We start from the raw sequence: 26833 nt of genomic DNA on the forward strand, positions 1-26833 counted from the left end.
ATCTCCAAGAACACTAAGACCCAACAGAATCAATGTGATGCAAATGGGCATTGCTTTAGCTTGTCGATGCATGTTTGTTACAAAGGTTTTGTTCTTTTATTCTCAAAGAGGGGAAGGGGAGGTGGGAAGAAAAGAAAATAAATACTTGTTAACTAAAAACAAAAATATTTTTTTTAAATACCTAGTAGCATACAACACTGCACAGCATAATCCTGGAGGCCTCACGTTCTTCAAATCAATACATGCATATCTCAACCATATCCGACAGCCCCCATCTTCTGGCTCTCCTTCTATTCAACAGATTCTTTCTTCCTTGTGCCTACAAACATGTCCAGGTTTCCCCATCCTTTCCTGACTCGTGCTGTTCTCTTGACCTAGGCTCCTAGAGCTCCTCTTCCTTCCAAACTCCTGGAAAGGCTTTTCTGGCCTTCATTTCTTCCCTCTCTGTTCACTTCTCAGCTGCTCTAATCTGGTTTGCCACTAAAAACTGGTCTCACCTTGAGTTTCCAGTCCTCGTTGTAGCCCATCATTCAGTAGCTCTTGACACTTTTTATCACCCGCTCCTCTTGCATACTGACTCATCCTGTATTAAGAGACCTGGGATGCCACTATAATCTCCCGGTTTTCTTCCTACCAGTCTGATCGCTGCTCTTCATTCTCATTTGACAGATCCTCATCTCGGACAGCTAAGTGTCAACTGCAAGGTCTAGAGTCAGGAAGGCTCATCTTCCAGAGTTCAAATTTGGCCTCATTCACTAGCTGTGTGGCCCTGGGCAAGTCACTTAACCCTGTTTGCCTCAGTTTCCTCATCCGTAAAATAAGCTAGAGAAAGAAATGGCAAACCACTCCAGTATCTTTGCCAGGAAAACCCCATACGGGAGCTACAAAAGAGTCAGACACAACTGAAACCGCGGCATAACCATATCTTGATCTAGTCCCTTGGTTTCCCCAAGGCTCTTTGCTCTCCTGGGCCCTTCTCTCTTCCATGCTTCCTTCTGGAGATCTCATCAGCTCCATTCACTCAGTTATCACCTCTACGCAGAAGACTCCCAAATCTATGGATCCATTAATATCTCTCCTAATTTCCAGGTGCTCACTGCCAACAGTCTGCTGGACATCTCCACTCAGCTGTCCCAAAGACATAACTTCATAAGTCAAACATATGTCAACATAAGTCCAAAACAACCCTGTGTAGCATTAGATACTTAACATACCAAGATCTTTGCCAAACTTCCAGTTAATCCTTACCATCATTCTACATTTTGATATGTCTAATGTAAAAAAAGCTGACAAATTAAAAACCTAATTCTTTTGAAATTTTATTCCAAGGTACAGTAAACATCACTAATTTTGAATCACTGGGGGTGAGAGGGTGTGAATTACTCCAAAGTCTGGGGTCCACGGTATACCATAGCCAAATAAATTATCACCAAGTGGCCAACCTACTGGTAAAGGACTTCTTATTCACATTCAACTAGCCTGGTGCTCGAAAAGCAGTATTAGCTAAACTGTGTGTACTCAAAGAATTTGAGCAATATAGAACCTTACAGAACAGAGCTCTTGACCCTCAAGATGAGGCAACAGAGGAAGAGTCTAAATTTTTAACTGCATTTTTATTGCTTTCAAGTACACAGGACCCTTATTAAATTAATTGGCAGGTTCCCTGAGTAATGAAATAATGAAAAAGATAAGAACGGTTTCTATTTAGCACATCAATAGCATAAACAGTTGTTTCCAAAGTATTGGAAAATAGTTTGTTCTCTTAAGTAGCTTAAACACTCATCATAAAATTTAATACTATTCATTTGCTTGGAAGTCCTCTTATAGGAAAAAAAAGTCATAGAGCAGCTTAATTAGTTCAAATTGTCAGAAACTCACAACTGTGGAGTCTAAGCCTTAGACTGATGAGGATATACTTTATATTATGCATGGTGTAGTGAAAGGAGCATTGGACTAGAAGTCAGGAGACCTGGGCTCATCTCCCTCCTGCTACTAACAAGATCTACTACCTGGAACACCTCTCCCTCACCTGCAGCTTACAAAATGATTATCTTAAAGGGCACATCCATCTCTGCTATTCTATCCTCTGTCTGTACGGGTATCTCTACATGTAACATACCACTAAGTTTCTACAAATGGAACTCCAAAACAAATCTTGCCAGATTATCAAACCCTATTTTCCCATTAACTTAAACCAGACTCAGATATGCATCCCCACGAAAAGAACAGTCAGTCATAAATAATATCTAGCTTAATGTAAACATGGTTTTTAAAAACATGTGCTTAAAGGCAAAATGGTCATGTATTTTATCAGATTAAACTTCAAAACAATCCACAAAATAAAAATAATGACAGTATCTGAAATTAGTGATTATCATCAAAAAGACCACTCATGTCAATGGAGAACCTCCTTGGATGGAGTCCTGAGCTACAAAGTTCTATAAAATAAAAAGCCCCTTTTTCAGCAAGCTCAAGAGTATAGTAGAGAAGATAAGGTGGAGAGAAAGAAGCCCAGACAGAAGACAGAATGTACTGGGCACCATATAAATGTACAAACAGTGCTATCAGAGTGTAGGAATCACTCTTCCAGCTGAGGATATGGAAATACATCATGGCATTTGAACTGGACCTTGAAGGAGAAACAGGAATTTATCAAGTAAGGATGGAGCTGCAGGGGCTTCTCTGCCCAAGGAACAGGTCTGGAGAAGAAGGCGGGGTGGGAAGGAATGGCAGAAGAATGGAGTGCCTAACTGGGAAACAAAGAGGAACACAGATCACCTAGAACACACGGTGTGTGTTGGATGGAGGTTTTGCTCCGCATCTATCAGATGTAGAATTAGCAAACTCAAAAGGTTTTATGATTGTCCAGAGTTTTTCATTAGACAATATCAGTCTTAATTAGCTTTAATGGGTTTCATTTTATAAGCCAGAATAATCAATAAATCAATCAACAAGTACATATTAAACACCTAATATTTGGCAGTCACTGGGGATACAAAGAAAAACAAAACAAAGGTAAGCTTAAAAACAAAACACAAAACTCAAACCCTACTATCAAAGGGTTCACTTTTTTTTTTTTTAAGGCAGTTGGGGTTAAGTGACTTGCCCAGGGTCACACAGCTAGTAAGTGTCAAGTGTTTGGTCTGAGGCCGGATTTGAACTCAGGTCCTCCTGACTTCAGGGCCGGTGCTCTATCCACTGCGCCACCCAGCTGCCCCAAAGAGTTCACATTTTAACAGTGAAATACCAACATTTACAGAGGACTTTAAGTATGCAAAATATCTCACGTTATGATAAGTGACTATCAAGAAGACAGATATTTGTACACCTTGAATTGCCTTCAGAGACAAGCAACACAGAATATTAAAAAGAACACTGGATCAGTCAAAAGGTGTGAATTCAAATCCTGCTACTTGCCTATATGACCTTGGGCATATCACTTAACCTCACTGGGCCTCAGTTTCCTGTTCTACAAAATGAGATGATTGGACTAGAGAGACTGCTAACATCCCCCCGATCCTAGATCTGACTTCTGAGTTACATTTTGATCTGACCAACAGACAGCATCATCCAGTTTGATCACCTATAACGTTCAGCAGGTTTGGTTCTCAATGACTTTTGGCTATATCTTAAAACTAAACCTTAAGAAGAAAACTGACCACTGCGGAGGCTCTTCAGGGGAATGGACCTCAGGTTCTTGCGCTCAATCTAGGACAGGCAGTTCAAAAATATTATGAGCAAAGGCAACATCCTTAGAGGCTCCCGAAGAAACTACTGTGAAGGAAGAAGCCTCCACTGGGGAGTATGCAAAACGGCAGGTGTTTAAAAAAAAGGGGGGGGGGAAGGACAGCTAGGTGGTGCAGTGGATAGAGCATCAGCCCTGGAGTCAGGGGACCTGAGTTCAAATGTTGCCTCAGACACCTGACACTTACTAGCTGTGTGACCCTAGGCAAGTCACTTAACCCCAATTGCCTCACCAAAAAAAAAAAGTCATCATGTTTTATATCCACACATCATCTCTGAGATATCTATATTTAAGTAACTAAAACTCAATACAAGAAGAACACTTACACTTAATTCAAGATGATCAAAAAAATTAACTCTTTTGCCCATTAGTCTAGGGACACAAAACATCGGGCCAAAAATTGATATACAGGTTGTTGGTGAAAGGATCATAGATTTAGAGTTGGAAGGGCCCTCAAAAGCCATTGAGTCAAACCTTAAAGAACTATATATGTTAACTATTTTACTGTTATTAAACTCGTTCATGCCTCACCCTTTTGCCTTATTACTATGCAAGGGTCATTGTTTGGAAAGGAATCAGGTGTTGTAATTTTCACAGTCTTGGCTAAGTCTGAAATTTAAGACTCTTGCTCTAAAATGAAAAAGAGTCTATAAAAATGGTTTATTCCACTACAGAGGAATCTAAGAGTTTTCTCAGAAAAGACAAAACCTGAGCATTTTGTGAATATTTAGGAGCCATCTGGGATGTATGTTTTAATAAGAATGGCTGGGCACAGGTTTGTTTGTTTTTTTAAGGGTCTAGCAGAAGGTCATGAGAGGTCTTCTTTCTCAGAGAGCCCCCTAAAAATCCTTTGGAAGACAGCTAACATCCCATGTTGTCACCCCAACACAAACTCATCACACCTCCTCAAATGTTTCAGCTCCAGTTGAACGAATGCTCTATTGGGAAGGGCAAAAGAATCGAGGAGCTACCCAGAGGCAGAATGTGGACACCATCCCTCCTCCCCTCTCCCCAGCAGCACGTGTAGTAGCCCGTGTCCTGGTCACATGACACTGCTCGCCTCTTTGGGGGCCCAGTCACATCCAGGCACCATTCACATGGATGAAGTTCACTGTTCACTGAGAGTTCACATTCAGGCCAGCAGCCACAGCACATGAACGGCGCTGCTTTCAATTCATAAAAGCAACAGTGGTCAATTCACCATTTACTGAGCCCTTCAAAAGACTAGATACTGCTTCTTGCTCTCCAGTCACTAAATCCATTTGGATTTATTTCCTTTGTCTCCTCAAATCTGGAGAACAAGTGAGTTCATCCTAGGGAAAATTCAATCCTCATCACCCTCAATTCCAGTGTGCAGATCTGTTTGAAATTTCCTGCCAGCATTACCAGATGCTCCATTAAGTAAAATACATCAGTATTGAGGGAAAGAAGTCCAACAAATATGCAATCAACAAATTTATGATGAAGAAACAACATTCAAGTATTAACAAAATCCTCCCAGACTTTCAAAAGAACAATATTAATGAGATTTCAGGAGGGGAGATTTACAGGAAGAAAAAAACAGTATACACGTGATTACACAATGATTGAGTATTCCATCTGGAATATTCAGGCCCTCTAATACTCCACCTTCCTCCTGACTACTCCCCACTTTCTGGGCCATTTCATGGTCCTGCTGTACAGGCATGCCCTTACGCTGCCTTAACTCTGTGAATCAGTCACTGTCAACAGGCATTTATTAAGTGCTTCCTATGTGCCCAGCCCTGTGGAAAGAAAGAAAGGCAGAAACACTGCCCCTGCCCTGAGGAAGCTGACATTCTCAGAGAAGAGATAACATGTAAACAACTAAGTAGATATTTGCAGATATGCACAGAGTAGATGGAAGGGACTCTGAGAGGCAAAACGAGTAGGTTGAGGAACTGGGAAATTGGGGCATTTGAATATTGTCAAAAGCTTTTTCTTCTGTGTCTCCTGACGTAACCAGAGGATTACTGTTATTCTTGTTCCTATTACTAACATAGCCTATTATGTTGATAGTTTTCCTAATTTGGAACCCACTCTGCATTCCTACCATAAATCCAACCTGGTCATAGTATACCATTTTTGTAATCTGTTGCTGTAGTATGTTAGTATTTTACTTAATTTTGGTAATGATTTTCATTAGGAACATTGGTAGAGTTTTCTTTCTGTTTTGACTCCCTGGTTTAGGTTACAAAGACCATATTTGTATCATAGGAGGAAATAAATAGAGCCCTTTCTTCACTTATTTTTTTTCAAACAGCTGAAAATGTAAAGTGTTTATGGGAATATCAATATGTATGTCGCAATCTCCTTGTATGAGAACAGGAGAGAAACACTGTGAGCCAGGCATTGAACCCACAGAGGAAGGAGAAAGAATGTCCTGGTAATCGGTAAATAGTCGCTACTATGACCTGGATAGGGTGATAAATAGAGATAGTGTGAACCTCATGAGAGGTTACTTGGTGAAGGTGATCCAGGGAAAGACTGGAAACAACCATGGGAGAGCAATTCCCTCACCAGGGTATGAGAAAAAATTTGGCATATTTGAAAAGGTGGCTGGGGGAAGCTGGTCGTTAGATAAGTAGCCAGGTTTCAGTAACAGAGAGAAGACAGAAAGGCTATAAAAGGAAGATTTCAGATAAATGGAAGCTTGCTTTATTGTGGAGTAGACATTTCAAAGGACACAATGGAAAATAGGCACTTGGTCCTTATGAGTTGAGGGTAGGATGGAGGATGATAGGAGGGAAGGAGTGGAAAGTTTGAGAAAGGGAATGGGGTTTGTAGGTTAACAGCTCAAGCTTTGGAAAGGAAATGGGGTTTGCACATTAAAACTTTTGGTATCACAGGGATGGGGTGAGTATAAGAGGATAGGAATTAGTTAATCACTGAGAAGTGAGTCCCCCAGGGAGAGTATCTGTGGTTGGAAAGAGGTCCACTGAGGGCAGCAGATTAAAGTAAAAGTCATCTCTCTAGGTTCAACCTGGTGGCAGGTGATTGTGTTTTGTCTTGGATTGCCCAAGACACCTGCCTAGAAGCAAGCAGAGGAATGGAAAAGTGGTGGTGCCTTGTCTGTCCTGCGGAGTGTCTTGGAGGGCAGGAGATGGGATAGTTTTTGTCCTCTGAGGCTATACTGGTGCTGGAGATGATCCTAGTGCAGCGAAGGATGCGGACAGTGAACCCCATACCTAGCAGGGAAGAGGGGCCTGATATGTAGGTATATGTGTCCTTTAAACAGTCAGAATTTGAACCCAGGTCCTCTGGCTCCAAGTTCAGTTCTCTCTCCCCTGCACCATGAGACGTTAATCAGCTCAAGTCCTTCTAGCTGTAAATTTATTGAGAGGAACTAAACCAGGACTTGCTAATAAATCATTTTGGCAGTGGCACATGACTCACTTCTTTAGAATGAGATTAGAGGCGCTTACAGTTGCCCTATTTAAACCTTTTTCAAAGGAAACGTTTTAGAATATCGCCAACAGGGGGCGCAATTCAGCAATTCTTTCAGTTATCTTTTATTCTAAGTTTTAGCCCAAGGATGAGGATATTTTCGATGCTTTCAAGGAAACAAATGGAAAATACATGCCAGATACCCTGCTTCTAGAGGAAAACAATACAAATGTAAGAGATTCAAAAGAAGCTTATAAAAAAAAATAAAACAAAACAAAACAAAGAAAAAGAAGAAGCTTATGCAATAAAAGACTTAGGATTTTGGTTTTTGGTTTTTTTCCTTCCCTTAAAGGCTTTCAAAATAAAGCTATGATTGGATCTCTACATAGTGGGATTCTATATAAAAGTTTGACACTTCTATTTAAGGGGAAAGTATTTTTTTTTAATTTATGGAGAAGAAAATAGAGGGAAAGAAGAGGTTAGTAATACAGATGCCCCCTTAAAAAAAAAGCATCAGTGAATCACTTAAAAAAATGCACAGAAGAGCTAGGTGGCTCAATGGATAGAGCACTGGCCCTGGAGTCAGGAGGATCTGGGTTCAGATTTGGCCTCAGATACTTGACACTAGCTGTGACCCTGGACAAGTCACTTAACCCCATTGCCTAGCAATTATAGCTTTACCTTTGGCAGCATGGGAAGTGTATAAAGTATCTTGACATCACTTGTGATTCAACAACATTTGTTTTGCATATAAGTGTTGTTTTGCCATGTAATTCTAGGTTGAATTCATTAAGAAACATTATCAAAAGTTAACTTTCAAAGCCATTCAGTGTTCATAATAGTAGTTGACGGTGGTTTTTCCTCATTCAGAAAAAATTTCAATCTCAGCCCTGAGATCAAAAATCACAATAAAACTTTTTTTTCTTCTTCTTTTCTTACTTTAGACATGATGAGTATGCAGTGGTAATAAAAAATAAAATAAAATGTCATGCTACGGCAATACATGTGGCACCTGAAATGTTGTCAAGTGTAACTGCTTTGCTGTAATTTTTAGTGCCTGGGACAACAGGGCAAAGAGATGAGAACACCACATGTGGTCTCTTGCTATTATAGTTCAAAAGCAGCCATGGACAATACATAGAAGAATGAGTGGAACTGTGTTCCAATAAAAATTTATCTATGAACACAAAAATGTGAATTTTGTTTAGTTTTCATGTGTCATAAAGTGATATTCATCTTTTTTTACTTTGTCTTAACCACTTAAAAATGTAAAAACTATTCTTAGCTCATGGGGCATACATACTCTGCCAAACTCTGCTCTACTTGGTGGTATGTCTCCACTATTAAACCCAAGTTAATTTTTGATATACATGTAAATATTTTGCCACCATTTTTACACAGAATCACAAAATCCTAAGGATAGAAAGGACCTCATCTAGTCCACCCCCATTCTTCTAAGCAGTAGAACAACAAATATCTCCAAGATAAGCTTCTCTTTTAATCAGGGATTAATTATGTCAGCTGATGTAGAACAGCCAGGTTGGTGAATCTGACCTGAGCTTGTCAGGAGAAAAACTAGAGGCAGGATAAACAATAGTCTGAGGGTCTACTTTGGCCACCCATGTAGAAGGGGAAAAAAAGGTCAATTTTTCACTGAATTTTGCATACCACAAAATGTTGGAAAGGACCTGACGTACCATTTGGTCCAACCCATACCTGTAAAGGGCCAGCTAGGTGGGACAGTGGATAGAGTGCTGGCCCTGGAGGCAGGAAAACTCACCTTCTAGAGTTCAAATCTAACCTCAGACACTCACTAGCTGTGTGACCCTGGGCAAGTCATTTAACCCTGTTTGTCTCAGTTTCCTCATTTGTAGAATGAGCTGGAGAAGGAAATGACAAACCACTCCAGTATCTCTGCCAAGAAAACCCCAAATGGGGCCACAAAGAGTTGGACATGACTGAAAAATGACTAAACAATAAAATACTTGTATAGGAATTTCTTCTACAACAAGCCCAACCACTAATTATCCATTCTTTGCTTTGTGAAATGAGGAGAAACCATAAATGGAATCTCAGTATTTCTAAAGTCTGGTCCACACCTTTGCTCAAGCTGTTTGACCCCCATGTCTGGAATATACTTCAGCAACTCCGCTTACCATCCCATACTTCCTTTTACATAGGAGGCACTTCTTTAAAAAAATGCTTGATTCACTGATTCACCTCAAAGACAAACACAGGAAGGGATTCTACAATTGCCTTGGTCACTGCTTCTAGATTTTGAGGTGTAAAAAACTCCAATTTTCTGGAATCTAGACTCTGCCATTAGCTGATTGTGGTCTTTGGCAAAAATCTCTGAGCCTCCAATTCCTTAGCAATAAAGCAGATCTATTAAAGGTCTCATCCAAATATATAGAAAAAGATTTATGCTATCTACCTCATGAGTTTGTTGTGAGGAATAGCTTGCAAGTAATTAACATTACTGAGTAAACAAAATTATTAACAGTACAAACAGCAGCAATTGTGGCTTTTCACTCCACTTGGTAATCAAATCTTAGTATTTATAGGATCATAAGACTATGCAGATTTAAAGTTGGAAGGGACATTAAGAGATCATTGAATTCAAACCTCTGATTTTACAGATGAGGACACCCAGCACCAGAATAAGTGCCTTGCTCAAGGTCATAACAGTTGGTAAATTATCAGAATAAAGTTTCAAATCCAGGTTCTCTGACTCCAAACCCAATACCCTTTCCCCTACAAAATAATGTGAATATTCAAATTACCAATAGCAGCACTAAAATCAATTTTGTCTACATTCATGGAGCTTCAAACAAAACACTTCATTCTTACAGGAAACTTTCCCACTTATTCTGCCCACAACTTTTGCAAGTACAGCAACCCTTCTGCTCTACTGGCCTTATGGAAAATGTCACCCACACAACAGAGCAGAATTTCAAATGGACAGAAGAAGGGTGAATTCATACTTTACCATAATTTCAAGTTTATAAGTTCCATTAAAATATAAATCAGCAGTTGTCTGTATTTGAGAATTCAGCAGCAATATCATCACTCCCAAATTAAAGACTACCAGTCAGCTAACTCAACCTTCCATCTCCTCCACTTACTGGGGTTTTAGATAAAAGAAAATTAAACAATGCACATCTTGAAAAAGGAAGGAAATATCCCAAGCAAACATTTGTCACATGTTAATGATTATAAACAATTCAACTTTTTCAGGAACATAAAGATGTATTTCAGACCAAATGGTATTAAAAGATCTGCAACTTGCACATTAGACAGTTATATCCAAAAACTTGAAGAGTCAAAATGGAGATAAACCAGCATTCTAGAAAAATGTCCCAAATTTCAAATGACATTTTTGTCACATGTGCTATCATATAATCTAACTTCATAATTAAAAAGGTTCTAGCTCTTAGATAAGAATGAGGACAAAAGAAAAAAATCTGTAATAAAAAAAATACAGTAAATACCTTATAGTCTAAGACAGCTAGGGGGTGGGGGGGCAAAGGGTGAGAAATGAGGAAAACTTACAATTATCTTCTGTAATAAAGTTTATGACACAATAATGGTATTGTACTTTTTATTATTTTTATTTTTGTTAAATATTTCTCAGTAACATAAAAAATGTTAACTTTTTTTTTCATTTTGAGCTCCAAATTCTTTCCCCTCTCCTGCCCCTCCTCCCTCCTTGAGAAAGCAAGCAATTTGATATAGATTATACATGTGCAGTCATGCAAAACACATTTCCATATTAGCCATGCTGCAAAAAAAAAAAAAACCAATAAAAATAAAGTAAAGTATAATTCACTCTGTAGTCAGAGTTCATCAGTTCTCTCTCTGGAGATGGATAGCACCTTTTATCATTGGTCCTTTGGAATTGTCTTGCTTCATTGTCATGATCAGATTAGCTAAGTCTTTCACAGTTGATTAGCCTTACAATATTGCTGTTATAATATACAATGTTCTTCTAGTTCTGCTCACTTCAAGCACCAACTGATGCTTTGCATCAGTTCATATAAGTTTGCCCAGGATTTTCTCAAGCCATCCTGCTCGTCATTTCTTGTAGCACAATGGTATTCCATCACAATCACATACTACAACTTATTCAGCAATTCCCCAATTGAAGGGCATCTCCTCGATGTCCAATTCCTTGTCAAATAGGTCCTTTTTCCTTTTCTTTGATCTCTTTCAGAAAAAGACCTAGTAGTGGCATTGCTGGGTCAAAGAGTAGGCACAGTTTTATGGCACTTTGGATATAGTTCCAAATTGTTCTCCAGAATAGTTAGACTAATTTGCAACTCCACCAATAGACAGCGTCCCAATTTTTCCACATGCCCTCTAGCATTTATCATTTTCCATTTTTGTCATGTTAGCCAGTCTGATATGTATGAGATGATACCTGTTTTCATTTGCATTTCTCTAATAACTGGTGTTTTAGAGCATTTTTATGTGACTATTGATAGCTTTGATTTCTTCTTCTGAAAACTGCCTCTTCATATTCTCTGACCACTTATCAACTGGGGAATGACTCTTATTTTTATAAATTTGTCTCAGTTCCATATATTCTTGAGAAATTTGCTGTAAATTTTTTTCCATTTCCTGTTTTCCTTCTAATTTTGCTTGCATTAGCTTTGTTTGTGCAAAAGCCTTTTACTTTCATATAATCAAAATTACCCTTCATCTTCTTGACCTTTTGTTCTTCCAAATGAAGTTTTACAATTTCTAGTTCTACAAAATAATTCTTTAGTAGTTTGGTATGGCACTGCATAAGTAAATTAACTTAAGTAGAATTGTCATTTTATTATGTTGGTTCAGCCTATCCATGAACGATTAATATTTCTCCAATTGTTTAGACCTGTCTTTATTTGTGTGCAAAGTGTTTTGTAACTGTGTTCATATAACCCCTGGATTTGTCTTGGCAAGTAGACTCCCAAGTATTTTATATTTCTGCAGTTGTCATTCTCTTTAACAAAGAATTGATTGATTTTATGTGTTCTTTGACCAATCATTCTTTAGAATTAGACTATTTGGTTTCCAATTAACTTTTAATCTATGCTTCCACAGCCCTTTATTAAATTTAATTTTTATTTCATTATAATGTGAAAAGGGTGCATTTAATATTTCTGCTTTTCTGCATTTGGTTGTGAGGTTTTATGCCCTAATACATGGTCAATTTTTGTAAAGATACTTTGTACAGCTGAGAAGGTATTCTCCTTTCTACTTCCATTCAATTTTCTCCAGAGGTCTATCATATCTAACTTTTCTAAGATTCTATTCATCTCCTTGACTTTCTTATTTATTTTATGATTAGATTTAGCTAACTCTGAGAGGGGAAAGTTGAAGTCTCCCACTAGTATAGTTTTACTGTCTATTTCCTCCTATAAATAATTTAATTTTTCCTTTAAGAATTTTGATGCCATTTGGTACATAGATGTTTAGTATTGATATTACTTAATTGTGTAGGGCTTCTTTTAGCATGATGTCGTTTCCCTGCTTTTCCCCTTTAATTTGGTGTGTTTTTGCTTTTACTTTGTCTAAGATCATGATTGCTACACCTGCCTTTTTAAATTCAGCTGAAATATAATAGATTCTGATCCAGTCCTTTATTTTAACTCTATATCTCTCTGTTTCAAATGTGTTTCTTATTTTTTAAAAAAAGTTGTTGGATTCTGGTTTCTAATCCATTCTACTATCCACTTCCATTTTATGAACAAGTTCATCCCATAGTCACAGCCATGATTACTGTGCAGGTCCCTCATTGTATTTCCTTCGGTTTATCCTTGGCTTTTTATTCTGCCCCTTCTCTAAAGTCTGTTTTGTTTCTAACCACTGCTGGATTTCATCAGCCCTTTTGTCATCACTCCCCTTACTCTTCTCTTCTTCCCCCTCTACTTCCCTATTGGGTAAGACAGATTTCTGCTACCAATTGAATATATATATATATATATATATATATATATGTGTTTCCCTCTCTGAACCAATTTAGATGTGAGGTTCAAGCATTGCCCACCCCACCCATCCACCAGTATTTTCCCCTCCACTATAAAAGTTCTTTCTTGTGTACTTCTTTTACTTAGCTGTTAATTGTCTCTTCCTAATGTTCTTCCTTTGCTTTCATTTGTTTGCCTAATGTTTCCTCTACCACTCTCATTTGATTTTGGAATTCTTGTCAGGCTTGTGTCCAATTCATATTCTTCTTTGAGGCTTTGCTTGGAGCTGTTTTGACTTATCTTCTGAGCTTGTGTCTTGCTTTTCTCTGTCACCATAGTAGCTTTTTATGGGCAGGTTGTTGTTGCTGTTTTTCTTTACTCATTTTTCCACCTCGCTTCTTGATTTCAAACTTGATGTTAATGTTGGGCCCTGTTTCCAGAGTGAGAGAAGTAGAAGGGCACCATCTCAAGCTTCAGGCTTTTTTCACACTGCCATTCTTAGAGCTACTTCTGGGGGTGTGGAATTTTTCAGTGTTTCCAAAGTGATGTGATCTGGGAAGAGGCATGGTCACTGCTCTCCTGGTCTGCACTCTGGTTCTTACCCAGGAAGGTCCCCTGATCCTTTGGGATAGCAACTGATACTGCTCCGAAGGGTCCCTGATATCGCCCCTCAGAGCTTCCACTTCCCTTTGACCAAAAGTACTCCCCTTTGCCCTTGAATTATGACCCAGAAGTGGGTATAGGCAATGGAGTTAACCAAACAACGCCTGGCCCTGCATCCAGTGACAGCACGGAGGTCCCCTCGTTGTCTCTTTCTGACCGGTTGCCAGGTGCCCTTACCATCTCTGGCTTGGGAGTTTACAAAGCTGCTGCTGCTGCTTCTATTACTACCACCTAGTCCCACCATGGTGTTTCATCCAAGTAGGCTCCAGGCCAGCCTCCACCCCCATGTCACAGATCTCGCTTTCTGGACTCCTAAATTGTCTTAGGGTGAAAGAATGTCTCACTCCAACCTTCTGTTGGCTCTGCCACTCCAGGATTCAATTTGAGGCATTATTTCAAAGTTGTTTGGAGGGGAATGTTGGGAGGGCTCAGTGGAGCACTTTGTCTACTCTACCATCTCAGCTCCACCCCCTGAAGTCCCTGCACTTTCATTACAATTATGTCAAGCTATGAAATCTTCCTCCAATTATATCACTGCTAAAATGACCCTTTCACAAGGAACAATTTTAACTGTACCTTTCATTGTCTTAGACCCCAATTTATGTTTATTTATTAAAAAAGGAAAACATTTTTAATGTCTATTACCCAAACTATCAATGTTCCCATCTTGAGTAGATGTACTCTATTATAAAGTCAACAATAACTTCTTTATTTGGACACAGCTTTATTATCTAAAGAAGCAGACATCTTGGATACTCTCTCAGTTATACAATCTGGTGAAAAAAAGATGAAGGGGAGATAATGAGAAAGTCACCATAGTTTCCAAAATAAATTTCTGATGCTGCTTGAACCTCACATACATCTGTACAATGAAATAGAGAAATAAGAATACAATGGCATTATGACCATACTTCACATTCCATCAAGCCATACATCCTTGCTGCCAGCTGCTTTCAAGCAGTCCTCAATGCGGCATGACCTGAAGATCTTTTACCTATCCACAGCGTCATAGATGTAGAGCTGGAAAGGACCAAAGAGGTCATCTAGTCCAATGCCCTCAATTTAAAAAATGGGGAAACTAAGGCCCAAAAGGTTAAGTGACTGCAAATGGCAAAGCAAGATTCTAAGCCAGGTTCTTTGACTCAAAATCCTTCTCACTGCCTGCTACAATACCCTGCTTCGGTGACAAGCTATATCAATTTTATCTGACCACCATGCCATATAAAGCATGAGCTGCTCCATGGAAAACCAATTCTTAGTATGCATCAGAATCCCAGAATTTCAGATTTGGCAGGATGCTCAGAGACCATCAAGTACAACCCATACCTCAACAGAAACCCCTTCTCCAACATCCTCAAAAAGTCATCCAACTTCTACCAGAAGAGTCCTTCGAAAAAGAGTGTACAGACGGGCAACCCGTTCCACTCTGAGACAGCTCTCGTTGTTAGAAAATTCTGTATGTGCAAAAAATAAGGCCTATTTCTCCAAAGCTATACCATTGGATGACTAGTTCCAGCAGGTTCTCACATGTGTGTCTGTTATTTCATCCTCAGAGGTCAATCCCAGCTAAGTCCCTAGAGAATCATCACCAGAATGTTGACAACCAAGTAATTAATTGCTTTAGCCACAGCAACTCATGAAAAATCTAAAATGAGGAGGGAATGTCATCTGAAATGATGGAGGCAACACCCACCCCCATGAAATCACTGATCTTAGGTATACATCAATACCTCATTTGATTTTTATTTCAACAGTATAGGTACAGCCTCTATGAATGCAGATTGCGTTTATTCCATAGAAAGAATCACAGAATCAGAGAACTGAGGAATTGGAAAGGACCTCAGAAACTGTAGTGTTTTTAAGATTCAAAGTGCTTCGAATCTTCTTCATTTCTTGTCCATATTCTCCCAAAGGTCTTCCATAAAGGCTCTCCAGAAGAAAAATCCATCCGCCATACTAGGAGTTCTCCTCTCAGGCTTCTTAGATTTCAGGGGTACCTCAGTAACCCTTGTCTTTCCTACTATCCTCCCTCACTACTGCCACATAAGTGACCTATATCCTTTCCTGAATCCCTTAATGATATTCCCTATATCATTTCTTGCACTTGGGTCTTTATTAGAAATATGCCACAGTCTATGAGTTTCTCCTTTGCCCTATGAGTCCCCAGAAATTATGTTGTTCCAAGATTCACACAGCCTTGCCAGGAAACAGTTGCATAAAAAAAAAAGTGGATTTTTACATGGGGAGCAGCTTTGGATCAATGAAAAACACCACAATCTGTCCAATCCAAAACAACCTACTTTCTCCATTCAATTCAGTTCTAAGCCAAGCTCACCATCCATCCATCTTCAGTGCCAGTCCAAGATAAATGTACTGATGACTAATCATCTAACAAGATGGTGGCATGGAAAATCCATCTACTTAAGTTTTTCCATGCATGAACTCTTAGCTTTTGAGTCATTGTTATTCAAAACCAACTAAACTGTGGATCATCTAGATCATTCAACAACATCTGTTTGAAGATTCAAATAGATAACATTTAGAACCACAAACAACTGAATAATAAAGAGGCTGACAACTTGATAGGACAAATTAATGATTCAGCTATTTGGAAAAAGATAGAAATAAGTAAGAAATCAGCAAATTCCAGTGTTTGTTGGATGTATACTCACATGGTGGTAACAATAATGGATCTGGATATGAAAGACTATTTTAAAACTCAGAAAATAGCAGAAATCAATCTTAATCAGGGAATTATAAAGAATGAAGGATTTCTTTTTAAATTGAATATTCCAAGTACACAGACAGAATTAGGTTGGTGCAGATATACTAGATATAAATGAAGGATATTTTTAAGTCACCATGGGCAATGTACACAGACTATCCATCTCAAGCTTCAACCAGTGAGGTCGAGGTCTTACTAGATCTGCTACTAGTACAGCGATCACCTGGATTCAATTCAGCAAATCTTTATTAAGAGGCTACTATGTGCAAAGGACTTTCCTAGTTGACCTATTCTAACTTAAATTTGGGGTCACATCCACATCAAAGGCACAACCATAGCCTGAAATAAAATCCCTATTTAATGGTAAAATTACAGAGAAGTAGCTATGTATGATAAAAACTGATACATTATAAACTAATTAATGGAGTTTTTGTTTGGCTAATAGCTTGCACAAATCCATAGAATATTTTTCTTGCAATCTCCCTTGGACCAAGGGCATGCTGGCCTTCAAGGACAAACATTGCCGCTGTAGAACAGATCAACGCTGTAGAGACTGACCTTGGCATGGTTAGCATGATATTCTCACCAACTGAGCTACAATATATACAAAGCTTTCAAGAAGTAGTTTACATAGACTATACTAACCTTTTGTTTCCTAAAAGTTTCAGATATCCTCTCAGATAAATGAAGTTACACTTAGACAGGACTGGCCTGAAAATCACCTTTGTTCCTGAAAACTTCGTCAGAGTAATGTAAGAAAACCTCATGAATTCAGACTCCTTTAATTCAGTATCTGTGATCAAACTGGTCAAAGGTGAAATACTTTTTTTTTCATTCTTTGGAAGCAGCCACTTCATTGTATTACCTCCTAAGATACCGTACAACTGTGTTAAGCACAAGAGATGACACACAGAAAACTGAAATGGTTTGAACAAGGAACAGATCTCAACCAGTTTTTGGCAAAGTCAACTCATCAGGGAGAATAGGTTGTTGAGAATCTAATCTACTTGAAAGCAATTTATAAAGAATTTTAGCATATTAGATTTTTGGTTTTTGTTGCTGTTCTTTGTTGTGTGTGTGTTTGTATGTGTATGTGCAAATTCCACAACTACAACAGGAATCTAGCTGGGGAAGCCAGGGAGGGTCTGCTAGAAAGACCAATTTGTGAGAAGAGTGCCTTTAGTGACTGTTTTTCTCTAACAAAGCCTAGCACAGAACCTGGAACACAGCAGGAGCTTAATAATCGCTACTACAGAAAAGACACCAAAAGGAATGAACTTTCCAGCTAACACATACAACCCTCTCACATTTTCTCACTCTGTGCAGTTTTTGTCCAAGTCTTTCCAGAGGTTCCAGAGGCTCTCCCCAACATTCTGCAGGCCTTCCTCTGAGACTTTCCATATATCACAAGTCCTAGGGGAGCAACTTGGTTTATCCACCTGCTATCCCTCACTTTTATCTAGTGACTGACCCACCTCCTTTCCTCCATCTCATCATTTCAGTTTTGTTTGTTTTGGGCAACTAGGTGGTGCAGTGAATAGAGTACCAGGCCTCGAGTCAGGAAGACTCATATTTCTGAGTTCAAATCCTGGCCTCAGACATTTACTAGCTGTGTGACCCTGGGCAAGTCACTTAACCTTGTTTGCCTCAGTTTCCTCATCTGTAATATGAGTTGGAGAAGGGAATGGCAAAGCACTCCATTATCTCTGCCAAGAAAACTCCACAGGGGGTCATGAAGAGTCAGACACAACTTAACAATCAGCTCAGGTACTGATTCTTCACTGGGGGGAGGGGAGTACTAATGGGTACATAAAGGTATTTGGAACTGTGACTGTTTACATGGGGGGACAGGTCTCCCAGTCTGAGGAGATGAAAAAAAACTGATCTCTCAACAGCTGGGGGGTAAGAGTATATGGACTTCAAAATAATAAAGTTACAACATCCCTTACAAATATTCCATACTTCAGATCAGCCTTCCCACAATAAGCCCAAACTAGTCAAGTTTTTACTTCAAATTAGAGATTAAGTAAAAGACTTAGTTACAATAATTTTGCTAAGAGAAGTCTGATTAATATTAAGTCAGCTCATTAGACGACCTTTTAAAAAAAAAAAGGAACAAGTATGGAATGGGTTCCCTATTATCATTTTCCCACACCATAGATTAAGATAAATTAACTTGCTACCTTATGCTATTTGAGGACATAGTTTTTAGGGTTTTTTTTACAATTTTATTACAAACTTTCAAAAGGACTGCTACAGTACTATTAAAAGTAGCTATTTTTTTGCCTAAATGCATGAAGTAACCGTATCATGCAGCTGCCCAAGGATGTCAACAGCTCTCTGATCTTTTACATGTGGTAATATCTGAGTTTCTAAAAACAAAGGAGAAAAAAAATCAGATGATCTCTAAATGTCTGTTTTAAATTGCTACGCTAGGGAATTCCTGATTTTCAGGAATCTCCTGGGGAATTTTTCTGGGAAGCAGAAGAAGCATTTTGGATGTCAGTAATCACCCTCTAATTTGTGTTTATAAATTCCAGGTTTTTAAATGTTGTGGCTCAACAAGCTGCAATTACTTCGTTCTTCCAACTCTGTTACAAGTACATGAATTTTGTGGAAGGGAAGGTTCTTTAAATTGCAGACCTGCTGGATTGATGTCAATTTAACATACATTAGCTTAAGGAGTGTAAGAGCTTAAATCTTCTACTCATTCTTCCCAGTTGAATTCTTCCTAGGAACATCTTCATTTCAGAAAGACAACAGAACTCTTCAGAACCTGAAGTTCTACCTGGAGTTAAAAGGAACATGGTTCCCAGGGCAGAATAAATCATTCCCTCTTATAAAGACCTGTTCCAGTGGAGTTATCAAATGGTCCTAACCATTCTGGAAAGCCATTTGGAACTATGTGAAGAAAGTGACTAAAATGACCTTCCCCTTTGACCCAGAGATTCCATTACCAGGAATAAACCCCAAGAAGATAAAAAGGATAAGAAACAGACCCAGGGCCTCAGAGACCAAAATATTTAGACCATGATGTTTTGTAACAGCAAAGAACTGGAAACAGAGTAATCAGCTATCAATTGTGGGAATGGTTACAGAGATTTTGTTACTTCGATATAACAGAATATTACTGTATCATAACAATGAATTTGAAAAATTCAGAGGAACTTATACAACCAGATAGCAAAATAAACACAACTAGAATAATAATAGATAACAATGGAAATCAAAGCAACAAGAAAACAAATCAGAACTTAAGTTATCATTATAATGACCTGATTTGGCTCAGAAGAGATAAGAGAAAGCACCTCCCTCTTTTTTTCAGGAATGGTCTATGAATAAGACACAGCATAATATACAGTGGGGTCTAATTGATACACTGCTTAGTCTTGCAGTTCTTTGTCATAAAGGAACTAGGCTTTCTTACAGTTCTTTATGCAGAGCACTCAGTCCTCTCCCCCCTCATTTTGCTCTGGCAGGCCATCCTCCATTCGTGGATAACAGCCCCTCCTCACCTCTGCCTCACATTCCATTGCCTTCAAGGCTCAGCTCACAAGATGCCACCTTACACAGGAAACCTCTTGTTCCCTCTGGCTTCTAATTCGGTCTCCCCACCCCCCAAGTGTCTTGGAGCTATTTTGTACATATCTCTATGTATACTACACGTCTGCCCCGCTTAGAATGTGATTCCCTGAGGATAGAGACTATCAGATGTTGGTCTTTCTGTCCCCAGAACCTAGGACAGTGCCAGGCACCTGGTAGATGTTGATTGACTGACTGATTGACAAAGAATGGCTCTGGGGCAGGGAAAGGGAAAAGGGATATATCAGGAAATGGAAGTGATATAAAAACAAGATCTCAATAAAAATAGTTCTTTTAAATTGTTACACCAGAGACTTAGGAGTTAATCATTCCCCTCCCCCCAGACAGTCAGTCAGTAGAACTTTCAATTCACAGGGTTTCATATAAATCATCAGACACAGATGATGATGGAAGTTTTGCTCAGGTACCTTTTTCCTCCTCTCTTCTTTTTTTTTAATTTTTAAAAAATCTTTTGTTCATTTATTTCCTTTTTTTCTGTGCATTTATTTATTTTTTTAAGATTAGTTTATTTATTTTTAGTTTTCAACACTCACTTTCATAAGATTTAGAGTTCCAAATTTCTCTCCATTTCTCCCCTTCCCCCACCCCAAGATGACATGCAATTTGATATACACTCTTCATATAAGTTCATGTTGAACCTATTTTTACATTAGTCATGTTGTAAAGAAGCATTAGAACCAATGGGAGAAACCAAGAGAAAGAAGAAACAAACAAAAAAAAAGACAAGAAAAGAAAAGAAAAAAGGGAAAGCAAATAGTATGCTTCGATCTGCATTCAGACTCCATAGTTCTTTTTCTGGATATGGACAGCATTTTCCACCATGAGTCCTTTGGAGTAGTCTTGGATCCTTGCATTGCTAAGAAGAGATGAGTCTATCAAAGTTAATCATCGAACATTGGGGCTTTTACTGTGTACAGTGTTCTCCTGGCTCTGCTCACCTCACTCATTATTAGTTCATGTAAGTCTTTCCAGGTTTTTCTGAAGTCTGCCTGCTCATCATTTCTTATAGCATAATATTATTCCATTAATTCATATATCACAACTTGTTTTGCCATTCCCCAACTGATGGGCATCCCCTCAGTTTGCAATTCTTGGCCACCACAAAAAGAGCTGCTATAAATACTTCTATACATGTGGGTCCTTTCCCCATTTTTCACCATCTTTGGGATACAACCCTAGAAGGGCTATTGCTAGGTCAAAGGGTATGCACAGTTTTATAACCCTTTGGGCATAGTTCCAAATTCCTCCTCTCTTTTTAAAGTCTTTGTTAAATGAAAAGTTGTTCTCAGTAGAGGAAGGAAGAGGACAATGGTAGATTAAGGCATGTGAAATCAATTTAAAAGTTTTTGATGGTTTTTTAAAAGATAGGTTCTTTAGGTCTTTCAAATTTGGGTTGGTTTTTTTTTTCAAAGTTATCCAAAATAAAACACTCAGTTCCCTACTGACCTTGTACCAGTTGCTACATGATACAAAAAGAGGCAACTCACAGAATATCTCCTGGATCTTAGCAAGAATAAATGTACCCCAAATTAGATAAATAAAACATACTACAAACTGATAGCATGTTACTGCTAAGCACTAACTAAATTATTTTAAACTGATAACAGAAAAGAGTAAGGTATCAAATAAACATTAATTCTAGGATAATTACCTCCCCCAACATCACCATGTAACATAAGAGAAAAACTAGTATCATTTATTTAAAAACAAAGTGTGCAACAATGTTACACAAAGAATGAGAAAGACACCTAAGGAGGAGCTTCTTCTTGCTTCCAGGAGCAAATACAAAATGATCCGCTTGGCTTTTCCAAAGCCCCTCGCAGCCTCGGCCCCTGCTACCTTCCTAGTCATATTCCAGCTCCCTTCCAACTTCTTCCTCCATATTCGCTCTTCAACCCAGTGACCCTGGCGTCCTGGCTGTTTCACGCACAAGACACTCCATCTCTCAGCTTCCAGACTTTTTCTCTTGCTGTCCCCCAAGCCTGATAGGCTCTCTCCTTCCTCCACTTCCACTGCATGCCTTCCCTGGCTTTAAGTCCCAACTAAAATCCCACCCACTAGAGAAATTCCAGTACCTTTCCTCCATTGGTTATCTCCTATTTATCCTATATATAGCTTGCTCAGTTTATATTGTTCGCACGTTGTCTCCCCCATTAGACAGTCTTTTTTAATCTTTTTGTATCCCTCCAGTGCTCTGGACATAGTGGACACAATAAATGCTTACTGGATGAAAATTAAATAATGTTTAATAAAATGCATTTCAAAGATCTAAGATTTTAGTTTTTCCAATTTTTTTTTAAATCACATTAACCCTAAGTGTTCAATTATTCAAATAAGCATTTGCTAACGTGTCCTTTCTGCTAAAGGGCAAAGGATAAATTTATTTCCTCTTTTCACTACTCCATTTTGAAGACTGATACAAAACAAAGTACTAGGTTAGGATGAGTTGCTTAAAACATCACTCATTTTTCAAAGCTTCCCTTGAATTGGGAGAGGGGTAAGATTTATTTAAAAAAAAAAAGGGAGGCGGAGGGGAGGCAGGGCAGCTAGGTGGTACAGTGGATAGAGCACCAGCCCTGGAGTCAGGAGGACCTGAGTTCAAATGTGACCTCAGACACTTGACACTAGCTGTGTGACCCCAGGTAAGTCCCTTAACCCCATTGCCTAGCCAAAAAAAAAAAAAAAAGAAAAAGAAAAAGAAAAAGAAAAAGAAAAGGAAAGGAAAAGAAAAGAAAAGAAACCAGCTGCAGTGTTCCAAATTAAAGAGACATGAATCCCAGTAGCACAAATCTGAACTATTCTGCTTACCTTTCTCAATAAGACTGGGGACAAATGGAGGTTTTTGCCAGAATTCTAGAGAGCAAGCTAAAAGTGACAGAACTACAGGCTTTGTTTTGCAAAGTTGTAACTGCAAAGAAAATCATCAAAAGTTACCATTTCAAATCCTACTATATAACCATTCCCTTGTTTTCTGAAGCCTCTTATCTCAGGGGCCAAATCCAGATCTGATTAATGAAAGGCTGTGAAAATCCTCAGGCACTCACTTTTGGTAAAGTAAATATGCAAACAGATTTTGAAAATGCCTAATTCTACCTTCAAAGTAGTCATCACCAAGTTACCTTGAACAATTTCTGCCACAAAAGGCTCATGGGCTATCAATGCTGGAAGGGAACCTGGCAAATCCTTCAGGAAGGCAGTGAAAAGAACACAGACTTTGGAATTCAGAGAACTTGGCTAACATTCCACCTCTGATAGTCTCTGTATGGCCTTGCGCAAGTCACAGCCCATCCCCTGAGCCTTAACTTCCCGATAAAATAAGAGCTGTTGGAGTTGATGGCTTCAGAGACTGCTTCTAGCTCTAAATCTTCAATCCAGAAGCGAAACTGACTTCTCCAAGATAGTAACAGAATCAGGAGTAAGTTTTTGCCCCTACACCAAGTAGCTAAATAAGACTGCTCAGTTCCTTTCCTTTTGCTTCCATTTTAAAATGGACTGTTTTAAATAGCCTACTTAAAGACTACTCTCCTTTGTTTTTCTCAAGTGTTTTGCCAAGTTTCAAGACCCTTTTAACATTATTAGAACTGCTTACAGGTAATGTGTCAAATTCATTGCTGATAAATAACTCCCTGGAGCACTGTTTTGTGGCCAAACTATCAGAGACTTCAATATTCAAATGTTGAACAAAAAGTTGTGAAATTCAGTTAGAAAAGAGTGATTCATCTTTTATGTGCCAGGGGAGATAGGAGAAAAAAATTAGAACAAGTGAATATTAATATTTTAATAACAAAGTTAACTCACCACGTTGGCCAGATCTTCTATAGTCAAAATTTAAGTTTGGTCCCTTTAAAATGCTAATTGTTCTGTATTTCCTAGCCAGTTTAGAAAGGAAACTGAAACAGGCAGAAAAATTATCACTAAGGCCTTTTATCTACAAGTGATTTCAAAATGCATAATCAAATCACAGCAAAATCAACCAGATCACATCACTCCACAAGTTAATCCCTTGGTTTGAATGACAAGCTGTTCAGAAGTTGCTCAACTTGTAAATTTCCCAATACCTCCAAAGATCTTTACCCTACTTTTTTTTTTTAAACCTTGATACCAGCTGGAACTCAGCAATTTGTATATTTTGAGAATTTTATTTTCCCCCTAAATTCCCTGTCAGGACAGTATTTATTTCAATATTAATATCTTATTTTGCCAGAGTAAAAATTGGGTTGAAACTGTAGTTTTTGCTGTTTAACATAAGGGAAGACATTCTTTGACTCTGTGAAATGGAAGTTTCCCCTTTTTCGAAAAAGAGATCACACCTGACGATCTTTAGAGCCCCTTCCAGCTCTAAGTCCTACATTCTAGTACAAGGGGAAAAAAACTACAAGAAAAAAGCACTGGAAAAAAGAAAGAAAGAAAGAAGCACCGAACGGGTCACAAGAGAGAGGCTTGAAGGATTGAAAAGACCCAATCTGAACAGCATTCCAGAAATCATCAATGAAACCCGTTAAATTGTGGCCAGCCTTCAGTGACTGCAGTTCACTTTGCCTGGAAAGAAACTTTATTTTTTATTTATTTATTTATTTTTTTGGTGAGGCAATCGGGGTTAAGTGACTTGCCCAAGATCACACAGCTAGTTCGTGTCAAGTGTTTGGTCTGAGGCCGTTTTTGAACTCAGGGCTGGTGCTCTATCCACTGCGCAACCTAGCTGCCCCTAAGAAACTTTATTTTAAAAGCCTGGCTCTCACTCCTGCGTGCACACCCACAAAGTGAGCCAACTTAGGCTCTACATTTTGAACCAGGTCCCAGAAGAAGCAACCCTAAGAGCTCTAAGGCCCTATTCTATGTGGGGAGGAAAAGGGTACAGCTCAAAACCCACAGATCATTAAGCGCTGCTGTGTTCCAACTCTACCCACCCAGTCTGCCCTGGCACAGTAGAAAAAGTCCGTGGAAGAGCATGCCACTACATCTTCAGCAAGGGAGGTAATATTTGCAAAGTTTTGCAAAACTTAAGGCGAATACATACATACATAAATATGTGTATATGTATGTGTACATATAAGCATATATAATTGCTAGCCATCATCACCATTATTATTGCTTAGAATTGGGAGAAAACCTTAGAGGTCTTACAGTACAGCCTCGGCTTGAGTGACTCCCTTGTACTTCATACAACCACGGAGTTGCAGAAGTGCACATGGTGTTCAGCTCCTTTGACTCTGTGGGTTGGAGCCGTTTTCAAATAGCACAGTGGTTGACACACAGCAAGAGCTTAATACACGTTTATTGAACTGAATTGCATCTAGCTCTTTGTACCAAGGCATACAGTAAGCCTTCTATAAATGCTTGGTGATCGACTAACTTCATATACAGCAGTTTGCACAATGGCACGGGATGCGGGGGAGGGGAAATCGCTAGGAGTACTGCCCACCCTAGGATCTTAGAACCCACGAGTTCTTATTAAACGCCTACTGTATGCTAAAGGCTGACAGATAAGGAAACTGAATCAACAGAGAACAGAAGTGACTTGCCAGGGGTCACACAGCTGACAAGTGGTCGACACAAGACTCAGCCTGGCACCGGCTGCAGGAGGCGCTTAATAAGTGCTTCTGGACTGGACCGCGGGGCTCTGCCCGCGGTGCCACGCCCGGTCATCGGGAGAGGGGCCTGGGCTGCTCATGTGGGGCTCAGGGACCCCGGGCCTCGGCTCCCCACTCCACATAACGAGCGCCCGGGGCTCCAGGGCCCCGCCCGGGACTCACCTGCCCACTCGCCGAGCGCCTGCCCGACCTCCGCCTCGTGGCCCAAGCCCCAGACCCGGAGGGCCGAGAAGAGGCTGTAGGAGAGCCGCAGAACCAGGTAGGCCACGGTGCTCGCGCCCACCCAGTAGAAGAAGCCGGCGGCTGGGGCGGCGCTGTCCATGGCTGGGGACCGAAGTTCAGGGAGGACACGGGGCACACGATGGATCGCAGACGGAAGCGGAGTCGGACAGTGCGCGGCCACGACCACAGACACACGGGTTAAGAGGCCCGGCCGCGGAGCCCGCCCTCAGGGTTCCCGCAGCGCGCAGCTATTGGCTGGACCCGCCTTCCCTCCCGCCCCCGGGGGAGTAGTCATTGACCCAAGAGGGCTTCCGCACCACCTCTCAGACACGAGACCACGCCCCCAGAAACCGCCCCTCGCTTCTCACCCCATGAGCACGCCTCGCAGCCCTGCTTCCGGCTCCAAGGCCACTGATTGATGTCTACATCTAGCCAATGGATTTCAAGCTCCGCTTCTCGCAGGCCAGACCTGTCACAGACTCCTGCTTGCGTCTCCCTACTGCCCCGCCCCCGCCTCTCATTGGTACCTGCTGACCTCGCGACTCTAGATGCCGAACCCAGATTGGCGGAGCTCAATGAGCCGAATTGGAGCTGCAGCATTTAAATGGGGGCAGCGCTTACTGCCCTGGCTAACTCAGAGAATGTGGGTTTGTACGGGAGCCGTGGTGCTAAAAAAATAAAATTGTTCTAACTGCACTTCAAGCCCCGCCTTAAGTGTCGGACTGCCAATGTTTACAGATTTGTATGAAGGAAATGATCACTTATTAGGCGCCCATTGTATGCCAGGTGGTGTGCTAAGAGATATTTGATCCTCACAACAGCCCTAGGATCTAAATGCTATTATTATCCCCATTTTATAGAGCAAGGAACTGAGATTAAGTTGCTTGCCCAGGTCACACTGCTAAGAAGTGTCAGAGGCTGGATATGA

General features: G+C 39.8%; 1 protein-coding gene across 1 annotated transcript in view; it reads right to left on the bottom strand.

Moving 5' to 3' along the window:
• HSD17B12 (hydroxysteroid 17-beta dehydrogenase 12) overlaps positions 1-26111 on the bottom strand; it is a 144145-nt gene extending 118034 nt beyond the window's left edge. The window contains exon 1 of the mRNA XM_027837841.1: positions 25846-26111. Coding sequence (XP_027693642.1) covers positions 25846-26005 — 160 coding nt within the window. The 5' untranslated portion in view covers positions 26006-26111. The remainder of the gene's footprint in view (positions 1-25845) is intronic.
• Positions 26112-26833: the final 722 nt, after the last annotated feature.

The sequence above is a fragment of the Vombatus ursinus genome, unplaced genomic scaffold (assembly GCF_900497805.2).
Source record: "Vombatus ursinus unplaced genomic scaffold, bare-nosed wombat genome assembly UNPS02014822.1, whole genome shotgun sequence".
NCBI classification, from domain to species: Eukaryota; Metazoa; Chordata; class Mammalia; order Diprotodontia; family Vombatidae; genus Vombatus; species Vombatus ursinus.